Below are 23,847 nucleotides of genomic sequence, written 5' to 3'. Positions count from 1 at the left end.
TCGTGAAAATCCGCCGTGAGCCACGTTTCGGACAAACAAATAAAATCACAATGTGACTGCGTAACTTGTGAGAAAAACTCATGAGATTTAGACCGCAATCCCCTCACATTTTGATAATAACCAGTTATTTTACTAAACGACATTTTTCGCTAAAAAGGAATTATTCGTGTTATTGATTTTGCTACTTACATATATCATAAAGTCCATGCAGGAATAGCGTAATACATTTCTTAAAAAGTTACATAGGTGCGTTGTACTTACATTTAGAACATAATAAAGGCGTGTGCACAGTATTGACACATTATTTATTAGCGATATCGTTAGAAGTTTTGAATTATTGTTAAAAATACAAACAAGCGAAAGTAGATTTAAAATATTCTGCGTTTTAAAACCTTTACAAGTTAGTATATCTCGGACACAAAACAGCCAATATGAAATAGATAGTCATTTTAAATTTTCCAAATTATGAATATTACGTATTTGTATAACTTTACTGGTATCAGTTTTCCGCATAAATATTTTACAATCCCTAGTCCAGACGAATGAATAATTTAGCTCAACCTTAAGCTGTCTGGCACGTTTGAGTAGCAATTTATTCGCTGGCGTTAGATGATCTCCAATGTAAACAGCCGTTGCCGGTCCCGGAAGGCTGATGTCGGCGGTGGTGAGTCCACGGCGCGCGCGAACGGCGCCTAGCAACTCATCCTTACGCCGTCGCTTCATAATTAAATTATAGTTCGAATGCTGTAAATTCTGTCAGTTTTTTCCTGGCCCCACATGATCAGATAAAGGCCCGTGACGGCTGTATCCCCGTCTAGATGGCGTCACTGCGTCAAAGATGGGAGATTACAGGACCCGATCGATTGATTTGTCATTTAAGTCATTTTACCAGCGGTGAGTCTAACATGTACATTATTAATCAGGTATGAGAATGAATTTGTTATAAAGGTTATTTAAGTACGTAATGCACTGCTCGTATACCGCACAGTATACATAATTATGTAGTTAGTGAAGATACCTACTCGTGTCGTGTAATACCTACAAATAATGAATTGAATGTATATACATTCAATAGCTTAATGCACAATTTAACAAAAAAAGAGTAACGCCTTAAGGCATTATCTACCAGTCAACCATTGGGCTAAACAGGGACAGTTTGATATAGGGTTGTAAAGAGTAGGTAGACATGAGATTAGAAATAAGTCGAGACTACTATAAAATATACTTGCACAAATAGAATAAATATACCTACATACATAATGTACAATACCTTTTACCAATTACCTATTTAAAGTTAAAGTATCGTCAAAGAAAGAATTTATAAAAAAACAGGTTAGGGTTACTAGGGTTAGACTTATTTCCATAAGTTGATGATGGAGTAAGAAGTTCACCATAAAAACTGAAATAAATATCGCAAAGCCTTTGTCTTTTCAAATTAACGATACTTAGAATAAAATCATTACAATGAGCTTTTTTTTTATCGCCTGTGCAATAAAATAAATAAAAGCATGAGTAATTTATTTTTCACCACACCAGCACTATAAAGACTTTCTTGATTATTTAAAAACTGATGAGAAAGTTACATTTTATCCACTAAAGGCAAAGTAATCTGCTGCAAATTTTGAGTTCTTGTTCCTCCTCATGTTGTCTGGTGCAATTGACTTTGATATTTTACAGTTAGAATTTTCCTCGCGTTGGTGTGGTGAAAAGTTTTGTGTTTCACTCGGTGACAACGTTTGGCTGGCGAGCCTTGGAACCCTCGCAACGCTCAAGATTCCGCTTTTCGAATCACTTGCTACGCTCATGGTTCAAGTTTGAAATCTTTCGCTAGCTCGGTTACACAACATTTTTGCCCCCTTGTAAAATAAATAACTATTTGTGCTAAATACTTGTTTATCTATGAGTACATTACATATTTAAATAAAATTCTGTCCTACTAAATAAAATATTCAAATCCGACCAATCTCAGATCAAAAACTTATTTGACACGAAGTTTCTTGTCTCATTTATAAACACGCTTTACTCCATATTAATACGAAGTTGAAACAACATGCCAATCAAAGTACGTGGGCTAAAGATCCAATCGTCGACTTAGCGACAAGCCCGGTAGGACGTCGGATTATCGGGACCGGGTGGCCGGAGCACACTAGGTCCCATGTATATCCAGATGAATCATACGCGGCTCGACTAATAATTTATTACTTCATCATTACGTCCATTACTAATTATCCCTTTTCCAGACCTCACCGGTCTAGAAGGTTTTCATTTAAAAAATCTAACTATATTATTCCATATAATTCAGGTTTGGTGACTCATTTGAATATGTCACATGAGTTCTATTGAATCTTGCTCTAAGGATGACATTCTATTTACACGGAGTAGGTCCATGAAACTTTTGTATAATGTAGAATATAAACTGGTTCATTTTTGAAAAAAAAATGGTGTGTGTACCATGAGTGTAACTTGATATACAGGGTGATTCTTTTTTTATTCTTGTTTTTTTTACAAGAATTTAAATGGTTAGGGAGTTAATGTTTTTTAGCACATAGCTTTTAGTCTTATTAATATTTGTACAAAATTTGAAATTCGTCACTTTCATAGTTTAGGAAAAAATAATTAAAACAGTTTTGGGGTTAATCGAGTGTTTTTCACCCCCAGGGGGTAACAGAGGGATGAAACTTTGTGCAGAGTATAACCTCCCCAAAAGGCATCGTTTGATTACAGTTTTGGCCCAAAATCGCTGGGGGCAATTTTTCCTAGGCTATCCTGCTACACCCTTTAATCGTTGATTAACTTATTAAATATTATTTTGTGGCTCTAAACTTATTTTACACTACTATGATTATTAATAATCGCCTAGTGTACCACTGCCGTAACGAAAAAGGAAAAAACCTGACCAGTAGCCGGAAAGGGTTTTATGACAACGTGAATGACGGATAAAAAGTTAATCTCGGCCTCAACTTACCTATAGGCAATATAAAATGCATCTAAGAATATTATGTCGAATATGCCAAATTGGCTGAGTGCGAAGTGCGTTGTTCGGGAAGTGCAAGCTATGACAATGGATAGAATGGAACAAAAGCTTCATACATTTGACAGAGGTGTAAAAAAAATAAAACAAGTCCACGACGAGTTACGATGGACATAATTGACCAGAGACTAACCTGGCATGTGCACACCGAGCTGACAATGTCCCGGACACGAAAATTAATCTAAATTTTTAAGAGTCTGCGACATGTGGCTTTCAAGGATCTGATGAAATGTCTTTGGTACAGTCTGTTCTTAGCTATTGTGTACCGGTTTGGGGTCTATAACTATAAATTTCCTCTGGAGTTGCTGGAGTACATAGGCTACGCAGACTGCTTACTATCAAGCGGGCCGTATGCTTGTTTGCCACCGACGTAGTACATAAAAAAAATCCTTGAACTCCAGAGGTCACTTCTAAAGATTTCCCACTAAAGATTTCTACGAAGTTTTGGATGTTGTCAGTTAGGAGACTTTACATTTTAAATGCAGTTTATTGATTGAAGACAGTATGAATTTCGATTTATCCGTGCGTGTATCCGACCCATTCGGGTTTTTCAAGACATTCACGTACAAGAAAAAACATTGTTAAAAATTCTGCGATGTACGGAACCCTTGAAACGCGAGTCCAACTCGCACTTCACCGGTTCTTTGATATTAAATACCAATTACAATACGAAAGATAAAATAGTACCTACCGCATTTTATTATTTGTTTGATAAATTGGTAAAAGACACATTCCGGTAAAAAGCTAGGACATTTACATTGCGAGTATTCATTTATCTGTCTGTGTAAACTATAGAGAATTACTTTTGCGATTGACTCTTTTCAGAATTTTCTGACACCTGTAGGCTTAGCACAGGAGCGCCGCGACCAGGGCACCTGTTTAAAAAAACACTCGTTCTAATAAGAACGGAATACCGGAATACCGACGGAATACCGTGTCTTAGTTTAAATGTCATTGCAAAATAGTGCAAAGATTCTAATCCCGACTAATATTTGTATTCGACTAATTAAGAAATCTGTGCCAATCGTGAAAGCGGACCTGAATTAATAATTGCGCCCACTATTTTGGACCGTTAATTCACTATATGGAACAATATTTGCTGTTTATTCAATACAAATTCCTTCGCACTTAGGGACGTGACAGACGGACAAACGAACATTCCCACGATTAGCAAATAATCGTATTGAATGACGTTTTTAATTGATTCGAGATGTGTGAGAAACTTAAAATCTGTTGGTAGGCGTTGTAAAAAAACGAGATGAACAGTTTTGATACACAATGTTATCTCAACCGGTACTATGTTGCTGGCTTTACCTTTAAGTAGTTGTAAAATAGGTCTAGGTATACCTATGTACATAGTACACATGTACATAGTACAGTACGATCCTTTCGCACGCACTCAGTTGTACCAACACGTGATAAAAATGTTACAGTGCAACGTACTGATAATACAAGTTACCTATAATGTACATGTTTATTACAAAATTGTCCTTACCAATAATACCAATAAGTTTACAAAATCCAATGTTAAAAGCTGATGTCCCCGAACGAACAGATTTAGAAATCGAAAGGGAACCAAACGGGTTATTCTTAACAATGTAAACCGTCTTATCTCGCACGTAAATTCTGTCAATTACGAAGGCAAGAGACGAGATTTTTGCTTCGAAAAAAGGTTTTAAAAAAACGCCGCCGCGCTGCCACTGGCGCCGGCCACAGATAACGCTTTTTCAAACATTTCTTTTGTTTTTTATTTAAGGGACATTATAGGTCTTTTATGGGGGACAGAAGATAACGTATGTCCGAGTTTGAGAGTGTTTTGTTGAATAATCGGCTTTGATATGAGGAGGTAAGGCACATTACAGAAATAGTGAACTAGGTATTCAACGGTATATGTGTGTAAACCCGTTCGGTGACATTTTCACAACTTTTATTAGGTTATATTGTATAGATAATATTATTATTACATATGATTGATACTGCGATAATACCGATGATTTAATTGTTAAACTTGAAATTAGGGTTTGGCATTCGTAGGTTGGCACACTCACACTATTAGGTTCAATCCTATACATCGTCTTTGCGAATATATAATCTGCAAATTGTTATTATATGAAAATGATCTAAGATACAGGATGAGTCTGAATTAACACAGTTTTTCCAAAGTGAGTCACATAATTTTTATAGATCGTGTCATTCACGAAGACGCGTGCCTCGACTCGTGCGATTTTCATTTTATTAAAAGTTGGATTTGATAAATCTGCGCGTCAGCGTGGATGACACGAACTATACGCTGCTAACTAGTAACTCGTCCTAAATCAATCAAATGCCATAAATCACTCACTGACATTTTCAAAATTCCTTCGGATGTAATTACCATAGCGCGCCTAAAAATTACTAGATTTATAACATCGCAAGTATGTTCATATAAATTTACTGGTATTACCGTCAGAAATACGTGGCTAAGTTAGGTTGGGTCATTCAAGACTAGCATGAATAAGCTGGTATGCTAATGGCTTGGTAGCCAGATAATAAATTTTGATAATTTCATGAAATGCCATTTTAGAATTGACCACTTCATGATAGACTTTATTATGATGTAGTCAACTGATCGTTTCATTAAATGATTGCCACATCATGAAATGATCAATTTTAAGATCTGGCCATAAAATATAGGATGTTTATTTGGTCACCTGCAATAATTTACGGGCTGAATATATAGGTCATATTGAGCAAATTTTATTATGGGACCAATCCCGAAATCGTGAAATAAAATTACTCTCCCATAGAAAATGTCAAGGTTAGACAGTCAAAATGTATGAAACAGACAAATTTTTTTTTCTCGATTTCGGGGTTGTTCAGTATAACCTATATATTCACCCCGTAATTGATTGCAGGTGACTAAATAAACAACCTGTATATAAATATTATTAAACCACAATACAAAAAAAAAACAAAAAGCTTAAGACTTTTCATAGTATCTAATGAAAAAATATTGACCAATGAAACACACGAAAAAGAAACTAATAGAGCATAGCCATGCTGATACGAACGCCCAACTAACCAAAACGATTAAGAGTAAAATATTTTACAATTTGCCGCCCATTTTGACAGCTGCCAAATTATACTGACAGCTTCATAACTTTTTCTAAGGCATGCGATGACAATGAACCTTTTTTTGTCATTTGCAAAATATTTTGAGTGATATGGTGTATTTTTTTTTATATATAGGAACTTTACTTACTGTTAAAGGCTGAGAAAGGTGGCGCCTTGGCCTTTGCACGTGCCAAAGAAATGCGTCATTAGGTGAGCCTACCTGCTAATTTGTCTTTGTTCCCGAGGAATTTATTAAGATTTAACTGTTTAGTTTTTAGAAACTTTTTATATCTGTTATGTTAGAACTTTTTCATTAGTGAACTGATGTTATTGGAATTTCGCATTAGATAAGATGAGTCATATCAACTTTCAAAATAATGTGTTATTTTCTCGTTTGCTTCCTAAATTTATGTCACGTTAACATATTTTTTTGTGAAATTTAACTTTATTCGAAAAAATATTTGGTCACATTTATGTTTTTTAAAACTTATGAAACATTTTGTTTATTTACGCGATTTTCATACTGTCTAATTTTTTATTTAGTACAAATTGTCACACTGATTGTAAAGGCCAAAACCGTGACAAAAAGTTACATACGAATATACTTCTCCTAGACATTTTTATTTACAGTGATCATGAAAATGTATAAAAACTAAAATGGGGATATAAAAAAAAGTGAATGGGAGGGAGGGAAACAATAACTTCTCGGCATGTTTGCACTTCTGTTTATTTTTATAAACCTAAAAGCTATATGCATGTCAAGTTACGTTCTTTCTGCCGTGATCATAGTTGAGACTAAGAAGCCGCACTAAAATGCAGTAAGTGGTAGAGTTTTTACTAATTTTGGTTGCTCCCGGACCCGGACGTATGTCCCTGTTTGATCTGTACCCCTAGTGTAAATAAATTCGATTTGGAAACGTGACGTACGCGTTTGCGTTTAGTCTCATTTTGTATTGGATTTAGAAAGAGCGCGCCAAGCGGGACGTTTTGGAAACTCAAAATCCTATACAAAATGAGACTTAACGCAAACGCGTTCGTCACGTTATGATGTCGATCAAATTTACACTAGGGGTACTGTACCCCTAGTAAATTTAGTCGATAGCGAAACGTGACGTACGCGTTTGCGTTAAGTCTCATTTTGTATGGGTTTTTGAACAGCGCGCCAAGCGGGACGTTTTGGAAAGTCAAAAATCTCATACAAAATGACTCTTAACGCAAACGCGTACGTCACGTTTCGCTGTCGAAAATATTTACACTAGGGGTACTGTTTGTTTGACGTGTAAGTATCTGTATGATCTATAGGAAATATGGACTTGTACCTATTTAATATTGATATAATTCACTGTAAGTAAACACTTGTAAGAATAAGTTGGACTGAGAAAAAAACGAACGAGGAAGTGCTGCGAATTGTTGGAGAGAGGAGAAACCTACTGAGGACCATAGAGAATAGACGAGGAAAAATGATAGGTCACTTGATAAGACACGACACTTTCTTTAAGACTATTTTGGAAGGCAAGATCGAAGGTAGAAGAGGAAGAGGAAAACCACGAGCAAGTTACACGCAGCAACTAAAAGGAAAAGTAAATGTCGTGTCTTACAGGGACCTAAAGAACTTGGCCGAGGACCGCGTAAACTGGCGTCTACTCCACCGACAAGAGCCATGCTCTTAAATGATGATGATGATGATGAAACACTTGTACTGTCAATGTTAATTAGGCACTAGTTTGATCTTTCGTCTATCGATTTGGATTGGTAATTGTAATAAAATAGGACTCGGGGGTCGGCAAACTTTTGAGAAGAGCCAAAGCTTAAAAAGCCGTAAATGTTGTTTTCAGTTGTGTAAGAACTCTCAAGGGTTAATTTTATGGGCGACTTAAAGAGCCACAATTGTACCTCCAAAGAGCCTCATGCGGCTCGCGAGCTGCGGTTTGGCGACCCCTGAACTCGGTAAATAATTCTGCAGAATATGTTTATCTACTAAGTATGCCTAGGTACTGCAAAAAACTTTGCAATTAAATTTTACTTGGTGAACCAATATTTCAATATTTTGCAATACACATTGCTTGAAATGCTTAATAGCTTAGCATGGCTAAACCTGAATAGGTTGTTTGATATACTACTTAGACAAAAGTAATGTCGTATTCAATTGAAATTTGATTCTTTTTAGTTAGAAGAAGGCTTTGCCACTCGAATGTGAATCCTATTTAAAATCTTCCAGAGTGTGAATTTGTTTAATTGTGATAAGAAAAAAATGGAGGCGCCATCATTTTTGTCGCCAACACCGGCGCGTCGAACATCCGGAGTTTTTGTTTTTTTTTTTTTAATCTTGGGTCGGTGACCATGGCGTTAAAATATTGTCCGTGTGTAGTTGCCCTAATGATTTATTGTGTACTTGTTGTGGCTGACGTTTAGGTTTTTTTAGGTAGCGGTCGGGATAGGATAATTTCCTACCTAAGAGAAAGTTTTGTGTGAGTATATCGGAAGTCGAAACAAGTTTAGGTTTAAGATCATTTATTCTCATAAGAATTTTTACAATTCACTTATAGAGTACAAGTATAGATCATATCTTAAAATATATTAAACTAAGAATTTTTACTTACAGAATATAACAAAGGATTTTTTCAATGCCATGGTAAAGTAGTAATATGTCAAGTAAACTGTTCTAAGGTTAACAATTGTAGAGATCTTTGAATATACATTTTCATCCCCTTTTTCTCTCCACTATTTTAGATAAACAGATGAGGGTAGAAATACCTTAGCCGAATCTTAGACGAGTTGTACGTAGTTTGCTATATGTGTTTATCGGACAAAATTTAAAAAAGTCTAAACGGCTTTTTGTCATTTTCAGCCATTTTGAAATGGCATTTTTTGCAAAGGAAGTCCAGTTGTTACTCAGGTCTTAACGACCTCGCTTCGAAATTAGTAAATTTAAAATATTGTTCTCTGAATAGAAGAAATAGACTACAATGCAGTCCATTTAAAATAGAATTCATGGGGCTTGTATATTTTTTTTACAGTTCAAATTTTTCACCGCTTCCAGATCTGGTGAGGTCAATAATTTGTGCACGATGACGTAAATTAGTCAAGTAAAAATTAATAATAAATACAACTTTCACATTTAGAACATTTGGGTCTCGCTTATAAACTTTCCTCACTTTCAATTAAATTATATCTCTAATTATCAATAAGGCTTCGAAAATTAACAAAATTAAAGCAAACGTAATCAAAGATCGGAGATCCTATCGGTGACAATTTGACTCCATAAAAGACCTTAATTTTCCGCTCCAAACTTGACAATGTTTAAAACGTCGTATCATCATGTAATATTAACTGTAAATGTTAACTTATTTTGATTGCAATAGAATTGATTTTGAAAATTCGTTTATTGTACTTACGAGTTTGTAAAATGAATAACCCAAAAATGTCCCAAACGCGGTCTCATTAAAAAAATACTTGGCGCCTTAGCTGACCGAAAAGAAACATAATAAATTTGGAGGCATTATGGTTAAAAAGTTTGGGTTCCGTATTTTTGTTGGTCGTACCTATATTAAATAAAATTCATTGGTCATCATAATACTACTTAAAAGCTTCGAACGGAATAACAGTACCACGAAACTTTTGCTATAGTTACCTTAAAACGACAAAACATATTCATTTTATACTTAAAACTAATTAAAAGATAAACTCTACGTCAAATGGCGTTTATGAAATATTTTTTTCACGCATATAGTTTTTTTTTAAATTCAGATGCAAATTAGATTCGGGGGCCTATTTCCGTATCATTCGATACAAACTAACATGCGAGATATGTCAACATTTTATGCAATTGACATTTAATTTCGAACAAAAAGGCATCTCGACTGATATTAAAATAGAGGTTGAATCGAACTGCTTTTTTTCAGAGATGTTCCAAGTTTGAATGTCATAACCAAATCGATTTTGATGTAGTTATGAAGCAATTACAACATTATCACAGATAAGAAATTTGTCATAACAAAACAGTTTATCGTAATGTTGGCCATTATTTACGGATTTTGAATAAAATATTTTTTTAGCCTGACTGACTGATATTTCGTTATCTTCTTTGCAATTTGGATAGGTCGTATAAATAATAATAACAAATTGTTCAAAAATAATCGAGATTCATCCTCACTGCGAATGGTGTAAACTGAAAAAGACTATTTTTTTACATATTTTTTAAATCCTTTCTTTTTTTTGCCAACAGCGTTAAAATGTCATACTATAAAGCACACGCGAAAAAAATCTCTTTACATATTATTATCAACAATGAGCCAGAATGAACGCATGGCATAGGTTTTCAATTCGTGGCTTTTGTATACTCGAACCTAATCTTGGTGAGTCAAGTTTTTAAAAAAAGCTTGTAAACACAGAACCCTTTCGCAGCATCCCTAAGTCTTACGGAAGTCCGATGTTAAGATAAATCTGATTGGAATCAAAGGGCCCGCCGTACTCAAGCGCAGCATCCGAAGTATATTTGAATACGATGCCGAACTAGCCAATAACTCAGTAAGTTTTATTTACCAATTTGTTTTTTTCAGTCAGTTGTTTGATGCTCCGATACTTAAAGTAGGTAGGTATTGTTGTCTAATGCCTATTTAAATTTAGTTAAGTCAAAATGTCTACATTTTTCCGTCCGTCAAAGTTCAAGGCTTAACCAATTTTAGGTAGTAAATAAATATAATGTTATGCGTACAAATATTATTTTATCAACCTGACTAAAATTAAACATGGTTAGTTTAAAGTGGTAACGGCCAACATGCTTCTAATTTATAATTTAATTAGCCCATAGAATGTATATCACCGATGCTAAAAAAAGATATATCTCGCGTACCTATTTATAAACAATATTGAGACTTTTATAAAATATACTACGTCGTTGGACCCTTTTGCTGTTAAATTAGCTTAAATGAATTTTAAACTATAAAAAAGCATATAAATTGTGTTATTATTATTACTATAATTCATATTAAAACAATAAGGTCAATAAGTATGTAAATAACTAATACCTATGTAAAAACTTAACTTTCGCAGGTAGAACTGACGTTTCCTCACCATGGTGCCTGTGCCAAGCAGGCGTTTCATATAAGTTCGAAACTTATTTATGTACTTAAATCAAATATGCACTCATAACTAGGCTAAATGAATGTCGACGTTAATGACCGCCAGTGACGGCTCGCCTTAAGGACTAAAGTCGCTTCCATAAATAATAAACCATTAAAAAAAAAATAGGTACAACTTCTGACTTATCTGAAATGTAAAAACAGCTCTGTCATTAAAGGTCATTCATTACAATCTGTGTAACTGTTGTGAAGATTTGACGACCGGTCTGGTCTAGTGGGTAGTGACCCTGCCCATGGACCAGGGACGCTTCGGAAGGGCATTTATTTGTGTGATGAACACAGATATTTGTTCTTGAGTCGTGGGTGTTTTCTAAGTAATAATTTTTGTTTCATTTCAAAGAACGTTTATTTTAATCTCATAGAAATTTCAAGTAATATAAACGCGGTTAACCCACAAACGAGGTTAAATTGGAAATACCTAACATTAGAAAATGTTGTTTGATATTTAAAAAAGTTATCAAGATATAGTTGTGATTATATTTTTCTGTAATATTTATGATAATGTTAATGTTATGTAAAAAAATATAGATAAGGAGACAAGGGGGGGGGGGGGGGATATATTTTTTCAAAATTTCCTTCAAAGATCATTTTTTATCGACTATGAAATAAAAATCTTTTGGAATGTTGAATTTGAGTTTTTTTAAATGATACTCCACTTGACCTAGTATCTAGACTTTGAAATTTTACCCTTTCTTTATATTGGACATTTTCTGTACTTAATGAAAATAAAATAAATATACTATATTTGGCAATATGACAGACAGACGGACTCACGATAAGGGTTACTTTTGTACCATTTTGGTACGGAACCCAAAAAGAGATATAAAAAACTATTTGAATGGTACCTATCTCTTGCATGCCGTATGGATACTCCATAGGGGGACATCTACATATTCAAATCTAAAATATATATTTTAGAAAATAATAATTATATGTAGTACTATACTGAAGCAGAAATTAGTAAGACTGATCCCTGACTCTACAATCAAACTAAATGATGTTTTGTGGAGCTTTTTTGAAACCTGGAATTTTAAACTTTTTATTCTAATAATATATTTTTTAAATTCTAAAATATAATAATAATATATTTTTTTAATTCTAAAATATAATAATAATAACAAAATATTTAGTAAGTAAGGTTTTCAAGTACTTACGTCCAGATGTCCTCCTCTACAGGTCGCAATTCCCAACCGATTCTCGTGAAATTTTGTGAGCAAATTCGAAAGTTACATTTTTTTGATCGATTCGGTCTTTTAAATTTTCCAACATAAGTTATTAATTAGCTCGTATATTTAATTATAATTACAATGCAATCTAAAACGAATTTAAAAAGTAAAAGTCCAAGGTTTTCACAACGATACATCATGTGCCTCAGTCGAGGATATCATGATTTCATTCATGATTTTCATAATGCCCAGGTAAATATATTGTAATGAAGCCAACGTAAACGCCATATAATGAAACTTTAGTAACCGGTTTCATAATTGATAATCATTTGTATAGAACTTATCTAGTAAGGGTACAATTTTGAGACGTTACCTTCGAAGTGTGCACATTTTATTATAAAATTTCACTAAGTTTGATTGCACCGACTTGTTCCTTGTATACAATCAAAATATCTTTAAAAGAGACTGAGTCGATCTACAATTCTACATTTTAACTAGAAATATACTTAAAGTCTTAAACACGTTGGCTACACAGTCGTTTTCAGATATTTGGGTGCACCGTTTTGGGTGACATATATTTGTGATGGTGACTATAATGTATGTAGGTTGGCTATTACTAGCTATAAATGCCGAGCCAAAACAAGTCAAATGTTCATAATCTACAATTGGCTACTTGACAGTTTTTTGTAAATAATGTCAATTGATCTTGATTTTCCTGAGGATCACATGTCTATATAGGACTCATGGTCAAACACAAACACAGGTCAGGAATTAGAGTTAAAGTCTGACGCTTGTACTCGACGATTGAAACACCTCTAACAAAATGATATTGTAATCCTAACTGTATGGAAGATCAAGGAAATTGCCTTTTGACCCTGAAATATTGCGTTTATGTGTATAGTTGTTATATAATTTATTTTTCAATAAAATGTAACGAATCGAATGGTACCATTTTCTTTTTGTTTTTGAATGTAAATTTTTTTTTGAGTCTTTGGAGCCTTGTTTTTTTTTTATAATCTCAATATAATTTTTTAAATTCCACTTTTTTATAGATAGAAATTTTGTTATAATATTCAACATTATGTGTCAAGTAGGTACCCAATTATGAATGGCAGTGTTCAAAATTCAGAATAAATATCTACCTAAAGGGCAACGGTTAACAATATCTCATGAACATTTTATAGCATATTGCCGAGTGATAACGCTATCGAAGTTTACTACCGTCGCTTTGTACTACTAGCAGATACCGATAATTCCGAAACATATGTTATTCTACGACCCCTATATAATACCGTGTTTATTGTCCGAACACAGTTCAAACCTTAAAAACAGTAGATTGATTTTTAACCATATTTAGAAAATTAATAATAAGACGAAAAAATAATTATTTCTTATCTGATGTATGTGTTGCCTACTCAAGATTCCACTTTTCGAACAATTTTAATTTTGGAATCTTTTGCTTGCTCGGGTGTCCAATATTTTCACCAGGGGTTAAACAGCAACATCGCCCTCATGTAAGACATAAAATAATTCACTATACCAACGCGAGGTAAGTACTAACTAAAACAAATCCAAATCAACACTATTCAATTCCTAGTTATCATCCAAATTATCACTTAAAGTCGATTCCACCAGCCAACGTGAGGAAACAACTCAAAATTGGCATTAAATTACTTTGACACTCCTGTGCATAACGTGCAACGTTCTCATCAGTTTTTGAAGAAGCCTTTACAAGCTAGTGTGAATAATTAATTTATGTTATAAACTGATATAGATGTCATGTAGGTACCTATGGAAGAAAAAGTGACGAATCCCTTCAGGCCGGCCTTCGCTTTTTCTTTAATATATGGCATCCATTTCAGTTTATAATTTATACCTATACAAGTATACAGTAGTCTGACTACTTAAAAAACCATTATCAGAATATTTGATAAACATAATTTGATTTGTTCTCAAAGTTGTGTAGGTAAGTTAAGTATTTTCGAACATTAGTTTAAACAATAAACTCTAAGTAAGTTTAAATAAGTTTATCAATGAAAAGGCTCAAGCTCAATATTGTGCTAGATCTTGGAAGATAAGGTAGTCCTTAATAAAGCTTAATTAAATTTAAACATTTAAGTAACCAACTGAGTAATTTGAAGTCCCACTTCTGAACTTTCAAAGTTAACAACCGTACCTTTTTGCGATACCTTTGCTTTTTGCGTACAAATTATTACGATAGGTACGATACATTTACGTATCGTACCTATCGTAATAATTTGTATTATTAAATTGAAGATGTAAAAAACCCAATTTAACTCCTATTCCACACAAACATAGGAGTTAATTTGGGGGGTTGAAGCATCCTTGGCGTTCAACAGCAAAACGAGGATATTAGTTCAGTTCCAGTATTTTGTACGGTGTAGGATTTATATAGTACCTAAGTATCTATAATATGTGACATTATTTGTATTCAAGAAAAGATAGTCTACTTTTATTAAGTCTAAATACTGGAAAATATTGCGTAGGCATTGAACTGTTACTAATGTCATTGGTTTCACGGTTTGTTAGCCAAGTGCAAACTTACATATATTATGAAACCAAGAGACGTGGGTGGTTACTGCGGCATAGTACGCTACAAACTATAACAAAAGCGCCTCAGTGCCACAAATTTGCATTCTGCAAGCTAGTGCACACACAGACTCAATACATTTGCAGTCTAGTTAAAATATCACATTAACTTTTCATAATTCTCTTTTTTAACAAATCCTAGGTAACTAGGTAAACTTTCGTAAACGTTTTTACTAAGTACTTAATAACCCTATACTTATTTATAAAATGGCATAGGGCCGTAGAGAAACTCACACTACTGCACATTAATCGATTACACTTCTTTAGTTAGAAATAAACTTACCGAAGAGAAAATCTAGCGAAACCGAACGGCTCTCAAAATAACTACTTACATTTTTATTAGAGACACAGAATCACTAGCATCAGAAAAGAAATCAATTGAGTCTTGTCGTAGGACTCGTAGGCGATTGTTTGTGTTTTATTTTGGGACATTCATGAAACGTGGGCGACGGCAGCGTACCCACTCATAAAGACATTACAGAGGTGCAGCTCCAAGGTTTTGAGATTGTGATTGAAAGGCATGTAACACCTTCAAAATTCATCAAGAAGGCGTGAAAATTTCTGATATTTTTTTTGGAATGTTTATGTAGATATAAACTATTCGTCTTAAATATTACATAAAAAAACGTGTTTGATTCAACCACGTTTTGTACTGTAACTGCATATTTAGGAGGCTTTCTTGGCTGGGGAAGCCTGGCCCCGTACAAATCGAGCGTATCGTCGTCATCTTTCTCTATCACTCTTCCACATTAGTACGACTGTGATAGAGAAAAATGACTACAACTACGGAGCGTTAACGATTTGCACGTTGGTTACGTGGCTAGGAATTTTAATATAATTTTCGCATCTTTTTACTTTTTACATAGTCTTACTGTAAAGACTTTGTTAAGCAGCATAAGCAACGACAACGATATGGTTGTATTAAATAAGATGTCATAATCTCCCACTAGACCAACCTGTTTGCAGCCCAAACACTGGTGTTGGGCAACCGAGGCGCGCATCAGTGCTAAACACAAATCAACCCGCTTCCGGCTATAAAAGGCCATAATGTGCCCATCATAGGAGCCGTGCCGACAAGCGTAGGCCCGTGTCCAGGGGACGAGTAAGGGATCATTATTCGACATGAATAAAATTTAATTTTAAAATCATTTGGAAGGATTAGGATCTAAGAAGTAAAAAGTGCCTTATACTTTATGTCCTATACTTACCTGAATGAAATGACGAGTATATAATCAATGTTACATACTCGTCATACATTTTACCGCTATATATAATATACCCAGTTAAGAGGAAGATTAAAAGGAGACGAAGTCACCTGACCGTTTTTGTCTATAGAAAATATTTTTACGTATAATATGATGTAAAATTGTATATTAACCACAGTTATGCAAGGAAGCATTTGCTTTTTTTATTATTATAAGAATTCGTATGGTTTTTGTTTTACGTTCCTAACGCTTGTAATACTAAAAAACTAAAAAATCTATGTTATGGTTACTATAAATACAATAAATTGTGTAAAAATATTTTCCATAAAGTTAATATCCAGGGAGGAAAACGGAGACTACGTTTGTACGGAAAAGCGGCCGTCTAGTGTTGTCTTAACTTCGTTGCCTATTATTAAATGTATGAATATGTGAATGAAAACAGAAATTAAAGTAGACGAGAAATGCTACCTATTGGCACTTAGCTTAACTAAATCAAAACATTTTTACAAATCCTAAACGAAATAACAGGTAAGCATCTTATATCCTGGTCCAAAAAGCACGTACTGGCAGCCGCTGGCAGTGGCACTCAAACATGCTTAGTTCGGAGGTGCGAGCTACCGTTCGCACCCCTATAAACCCGAGGTGGTCCGGTTACCTGGCCTGGCCCGCCGCTCACCGCTGACCAACACACCATAGTGGACAAAAATTGTAGTATAAAATATGTATGGAGCTTAAAGACGTAAGGTGGTATACCAGCGCAGCGCCGATACTGATTTTGACAAAACTGTTAAGTAATGTTTCATGTCTGTGTATGTATTCTATGTATCCATATTTATCTCTTTTTGAAAGATAATTTAATGCAATTATTCTATTTGATAACTGTTAATCGTTTGTCGCAATCTTTCTACTTATATAGGTTATAATTTTATTTTGATTATTACTTTCAAATATCTATTTAATCGTTTTTTTTATATTACTACTAGTAAGTAGTACTTACGGCTTTATCATTAAAAAAGTTAATGTACTTATATAAATACGAGTATCTATTATTTATTTATCTGGCATTTTATATTTAATAAATATCGTGCATCGTTTTTTTAGCTTGATCTAAAATGGTGAAATTTCTATTGCCTACTGGTTTATTAAAATTTAATTGTCTACCAAACATTTTTACTTAACACTATTTTGCTATTATGCTTACCTAGTAGCCAAAAAGAAAAAATAGGATTACTACTTGAGTACTGCAATTTCCTTTGTAACCAAGTGAAGAAATTCCAAGCAGTATTTGCGCAACCGTTTAGCGCAGTAATAAAGCTGCGCAGGAGCAAACAAGCTGAAAGTGGCCGGACCAAACCCTGGCCAGCTTAGGGTAACTAGTAGCCTCTAAATGAATTCAACAAGAGCTAAATTAGAATGCCCTCGGTCTAAAGATTATAAATACAGATAGGGCTGGTTGGTATAGCTGGACAGAGGTTTTTGTCAGACTGTGTCACGGGTGGTCAGCGTTTACGACGGTTAAGTCTAAGCTTCTACAGAGTTACTAGGAACATTTTATATTAACTATTATGATAGACTAGTGGTGTGGTAGTACAGTTAGCAAGTCAGCATCAATAGTATCGTATGAAACAACGCGCCAAAAGTATCTGCCACCCTCGAATAGTTTGCCGAAATATACATTTCTACAGTTTGCGTTCAAAAGGGTATGCTACAGTATAATTGTTCCACATACACGGTGTAACACGAGGAATCTGAAAGATATTAACCACGCAATTCTGAGGCCAAAAGAAGGATAAAATGTTATATGAGTTTAAGTCAATTTAGATTATTTTCATTCTTGAATGTATTTATTACATCAAGATTCAAGAGTAAACTTTATGGTAAAACTGGCACTTAAAATGAAGCTGATGGCCCCGGGTTCAAATCCTGGTAAGGGCATTTGTTTGTGTGATGAGCATGAATATTTGTTCCTGAGTCATGGGTGTTTTCTATGTATTTATATATTATGTATATCGTTGTCTAAGTACCCACAACACAAGCCTTATTGAGATTATATATATATATTTTTTATTCCCCACTCCATGATATCCTTATTGATAGATGTCAAATAGTGACAAATACCTAACACTGCAAAAACTAAAGGATATTTTAGACTACGCCGCCGGTATTAACTCTGAAACTAGGCGAAATCCAGAAAAGTTTATATGACATTTTAGTCTTTAAATGTGATCAGGAAAACACTGATAAAATCTTTCGGGTTCCTCGTGTTACACTGTGTATAGAGACATACCTATATCTTCTCTTATTGTTAAGCTATTAGATGACGGTAGATACTTTTAACGCATAATAGTCTGATACGCTACGTTTGATGCCCACTGGACTTTCTTTATTGCTAAGTTTCCCGTTTTTTAATGTAGGTGTTGAATATATAAAATTCAATTCATGTTTAATATTAGCTAACGAATGATGGTTGACCTAATTGAACTGAAATTCAATTAAGTACCTGTATCTTTAAAAAGAAACCATACATATAATTCAGCCATTCTATTTCTACAAAAACTATTCCTAGCTATATAGGTACCTGATTAAATAAATTGAAAAACATTTTATCTCGCAATCCTCGCATGCAGCAATAGATAAAAGTTACGGGAGGGCAAATCAGTATTTTCTGATTTATAAGAGGGGTAGTACTATTTCAGCTAATGCTGACATTAGGGTTAGCCGAAATTTATTGCGTAAGTTGTCGTTGGCCCTAACATTGCATTGTCTTTTGTTTAATGCACCTAACAAGTATAATCTATAACAATAACTATAATCTATAACGTTTTCGGCACTGTATTGTCAATATTATATGTAATATAAGACAAATGTAACTCTTCTGTAATGACTGTTTGTGCCAAAATAAAGAGAAAAAAAAAAAAAAAAGTAACTCGGTAACGGCAGCAATCATGGGATATTCAAGAGAAAACATAGAGTATTTTTGATATTTCCCTGATACCTGTAAAATTTATATTGCTTTGCGCGTTAAAAGTTGCGAGAATCCTATTTATCTTTTATGTTTTCGCCGTCTTAAGTGAAAAATACCGCAATTACTGCAATGTTCTGCCGCCAGAGTGCAGCACTAGCAGACTAGCACGTATCTTAAACCATAGAGTAACTTATACATACTGTGCCTTAAACTGTACTTTGACAAGTTGTCATAGATAATAAAATATGACATTGATACATTAAGGCGGTTTGTTTACAAAGGGCCTACCGGAAAACGCGAAAATTTAAATTTAGTTACCTGCCTCTAGCCTCTTTATTGCTCAAATGTGCCAGAGTGATAGAGAGGTTAGATAACGAAATTTCGATTTTCTTGTTTCGCGGTAGATCCTCGGATTGTGATGGATTTTCGCCATTTCTTTTAAAATATAAATTATCATAACGTCATACTTGGGTATGCAGTGCAGCTCTAAGACTGATGTTTTTGGTAAAAATTGATATTAAATTATTATTTTACACGATTTGTAGTTCACGTCTTTGGTGTCCCGTCCATTATAGGGGTGGTTAGGGGTGTTTATACTAGCTTGTTGTTAAGGTAAGGTATTTGAGTGCCTGGATGCTAGGTAAAGTGTTGCGTATAGCTATCTCTAACTGTCCAATTAAATTAAAAACATGTTTTATAATAGTACCTATTTATAATCGCATATTTTAAATATTGTAATGATACTTCCTTCAAATAAATGAAACTATTAGTTTTTAGCAATTTTTTTAAGTAAAATTGTTACAGTTACTTTAAATTTAACTTTGTCAAATAACGAACATTCAATATTTTTTCTACTCGTCGACAGTACTGGTTGAATTAAGATTCCGTGTACCAAAATAAATATAATCTCATACTATGGGCTCCTAGTAGAAAGCTCCTAGTGAACAATAATTAATTTGACCAGTCACGTGTCACCGCGGTCACGAGTAAAAAACCAAACCATAACAAAAGACATCAACGACCTTCTTTTTCAGTGGATAATTTTGTTTAATTATTTAGGTTGTATATGTATAGTAGAAAGAGTCATGGAAAAAATATTGTATACAATAGTGATATATACACGGTGTAACACGGTGAATCCGAAAGATTTTAAAATATTATATGACTAAGTAAATTTCGCCAAAAAAGATTTTTTTTGTTTTTTTTTTCAAATTTTTAAATGTATTTGTACAAGTCAATGTTATTATAAAAAAATCGCACTGAAAATGAATTTTAACGATTTTTTTTTGTAAGACCTAGCTTTTGCAAAGGTTACAATTGTCACTTTTTGACATCTATCAATAAGGTTATTTAGACTACGCCTCATAAGGGCATCATCGCCATAAAAAATGCGTTTTGCACTAAGTTACAATAAGATGTTTTTTTTTAATTGGTGTTTATTTATTTATTTATTTAAACTTTATTGCACAATATATGAAGAGTACAAATGGCGGACTTAATGCCGGAAGGCATTCCCTACCAGTCAACCATGAGCCAAAGCGAAAGATCCTAATTGGTGCAGGGTCAGAATACAGAGTAAAATGACAAAAAAAATATCACAAAAGTCAACTCTGAAACTAGGCGAAATCCAGAAAAGTTTAAGTATATGACATTTTAGTCTCTAAATGTACCTAATCAGGAATACACTGCAATACTCTGTCGTGAAAAAATTTTTTGTACTACACGAGATCATAGTTATTTACATCTCGTGCGCTTTTGACTTCCTTACTGCGCTCAAGATTCTAAATAAGATGCTATTATAGAATCTTTCGCTTTCACGGGACTCAAAATAAGCACTCGAGGAAATATCAAACTCTGCTGTCTTGTTGTACAAATAACTATTTTTGCCTTGGTATATCAAGTCTAGATAGTAAAAGCACTCCCATTCAAATTTAATAGTTGATACTATTATTAATTAATATCTTTAGACGTAGTATACTTAAATTCTAATTAGAAACAAAAAAAAAACCTATAGTTTGAAAATATTTGTCATTTATTTTTCACACAAGCAACCTATAAATTTTAGTCAGATTAGAGTATCTTTATGTATGTTCTAAAGTATGTTTCCCAAATTTATTCCATTTTTTCTTCAACAATATTTGTTGCAGAAAATATTTTTAGATGTTGTAAAATGAACGTGGAATAAAGAGCTTCGGATTGTAATAAGTTCTTAATCTTATAGCATCAGCTGTCTAAAAGTTTCTTACACAAAAATAGCAATAGCTGCTTAATTGCAAATATCTTAGTTAATTGAGGAAAAAACGAATAAGAATTTAACATTTGGCGGAGTTACAGTACTTGCACTATACGGCTTACACTAGGTACTAGGGATCTTTCAGTGGTTGAGGGACGTACTCAACTACAGCAATATACCTACATAAAACCAACTCGTAAAAGGATGAATACTAAAGTTTTGGCAGGCTTTTAGAGGCTTTAGACAGGGGTTCTTGGACATACTCACTGGGCATCATCTCGACGTGGCTTGAGGTATCCATGAGGTTGTGGTGATGCAGCATGTCGGGCGGGGACTGCACCAGTCCGCCGCCGCCGCTTGCCATCACCATCACGCCCTCGCTCACCGCCAACTCCGTGCGACAACGTTTTACCTTCTTCTTAGCAATCTTGACGCCTTATAAGACTATCAGTAAGCTCTATTATTGTCAGGTGGACACTTAAAAAGACCAAACACTAAGGTTGAAATAACTTAATACACCAAAATAGTATTCACTAGTTTTAATTTTTGAGGCACTTCGACATATTTTTTTTACAAAAATGTTTTTGTACAGACATGCGCGTCCTGTCGCGGCAGCGGCCAAGCCCATACTGCCGTGCTATATCTATAATTCTATGGATCGACGCCAGAGCGCATGAGTGGATCGACCTTTTCGCTTATTGGTTGGATTTTAGAACGCCTTTTGAAAGCGAGTGATTCTATTGGTCACCACCTTCCTGTTTTCCCGCCCCGATCGAAGGTACCCTCACAAAATGGCGCTTCCCTTATAGCCTTTTGATGCTTTTTTGAACATTTCCTTCGGTAAAAAATAATCCGGTTCGGATATAATGAGCATGATTTATGGTTTTGATCCGTGAGCTCCTTTTTCTGACTTTATTTTTTAATCTGACCATGTTAATCTCTCGTGTTTTAGCTGGTTTGTTTTTGTTAATCGTGACTTGATTTTTGCTTGTTCCTTCGCCAGTGTTTATTATTTTTATTTTTTATTTCGTTATGTTCAGTGTTGAGTTTACAGATGTGAAATAAATTATGAAAAAGTACCCACTTTAAATCAGTGTTAATGACAAAAATTATGATATTGTTTGTGGGCAATATTAAGTTACATTTTTTCTTCACTTATTTTCAGTGAAAAATTTGCAAAAGTGTAATCACAGGAACATAAACTAACATTATCTCCCTTGAATTTTGTCATTATTTTATAGCTACTTTATACCTATTACCTACCTTCTGTTTTAGAATCAGTTATTTTTTCAAATCAATGCTTGCTTTGATTAATTAAGTAGATTTTTTTTAAATAAAATAACATTTTACACAGTTTCATCATTAAATAATCATTGTTTAATTAAGTGTGTAGTTTTTTCAACCAAAATGACTAAAAAAGTAAAGGTGATCATTAATTCCCGTCTAATTACTTTGTCAACGTGTGAGGGCAAAAACTTTCGGCGCCAAGTGTTCGCGCCAAACGTCATTAGGGACCATAGATAAGACAACAGATAGACTATCTTCTGAACGCGTAGATGTAGATAAAACGTTATCTTTTCTATTTCCGAATTTTTTGCAAAATGTGCTGGAGTCGCCAGGCTTAAAGAGGAAAATTATGCCTTAACCATCACCTGGTCTATTTTTTGTATTTAATTGAAATGTTATATGTATATCATAAAAAGTATTTCGTTTATTCTAACCTCTAATTTTAAGGTAACCTGCTAAATAGAAAACTTTACGATAACAAAAAAAATCCGAAACAGGAACAAATGCGAAAAAACAAATTGATGTTAGGTATACCTAGATAAAAAATTACAATTTGGTGTCTGAAGTCTACTTACCTAATAGGTATACTCTGGTAAGCCATTTCCTTCACAACAAAAGAGCGGCAAATTTTATATAGACTTGCCATTTTAAAAATATTTTACAGAAAATTATGCACTGCTATGTGTAATAAATGTAATAATCCATAACACAAATTACACAAGGTCATAAATGTAGTTTTACAGTGTCATAAAGCTTTTGTATCCATGACACTGTCTATGTTTTTATGACACTGTTGTTAAGGTCGATTTTAAGGTAAAACTACGTTATTAGATATATATGTATATATATTCTTGCTAAATGTACCTATCTAAATATGTATTCAACTTCATGTACCTACTTATCGCATTTTAGAAATGTTTTACAGAAAATTAATCAAATATAAGTAACACAAATTACATACGGTCATGGACGTAGTTTTACCTTTATTACACTGTCATAAAATTGAGCTTTTGTATCTATTTTAGTGACTATTTTGTGACAACAAGCATTCTAACTACTAAAAAGGATAAATTTAAACAATTCGTTTATAACAAAAGCGTATATTGACGTTTGTGT

General features: G+C 33.8%; 1 protein-coding gene across 2 annotated transcripts in view; it reads right to left on the bottom strand.

Annotated features, from left to right (window-relative positions):
- The window catches only part of LOC133516227 (insulin gene enhancer protein ISL-1), a 55,401-nt gene extending 32,937 nt beyond the window's left edge, over window positions 1-22,464 (bottom strand). Inside the window, exon 1 of one of the 2 annotated variants that reach the window (XM_061849044.1) lies at window positions 21,712-22,464. In XM_061849044.1, the coding sequence (XP_061705028.1) occupies window positions 21,712-21,814 (103 nt within the window). In that variant the 5' untranslated portion in view covers window positions 21,815-22,464. The remainder of the gene's footprint in view (window positions 1-21,711) is intronic. The other variant, XM_061849042.1, reaches the window with a different exon arrangement.
- Between the last annotated feature and the right edge of the window lie 1,383 nt (window positions 22,465-23,847).

This window comes from Cydia pomonella, chromosome 3 (genome assembly GCF_033807575.1).
Source record: "Cydia pomonella isolate Wapato2018A chromosome 3, ilCydPomo1, whole genome shotgun sequence".
In the NCBI taxonomy this organism is placed as follows: Eukaryota; Metazoa; Arthropoda; class Insecta; order Lepidoptera; family Tortricidae; genus Cydia; species Cydia pomonella.
Note: the sequence above shows the minus strand (reverse complement) of the source record. Positions and strands in the feature narration are given on the sequence as shown.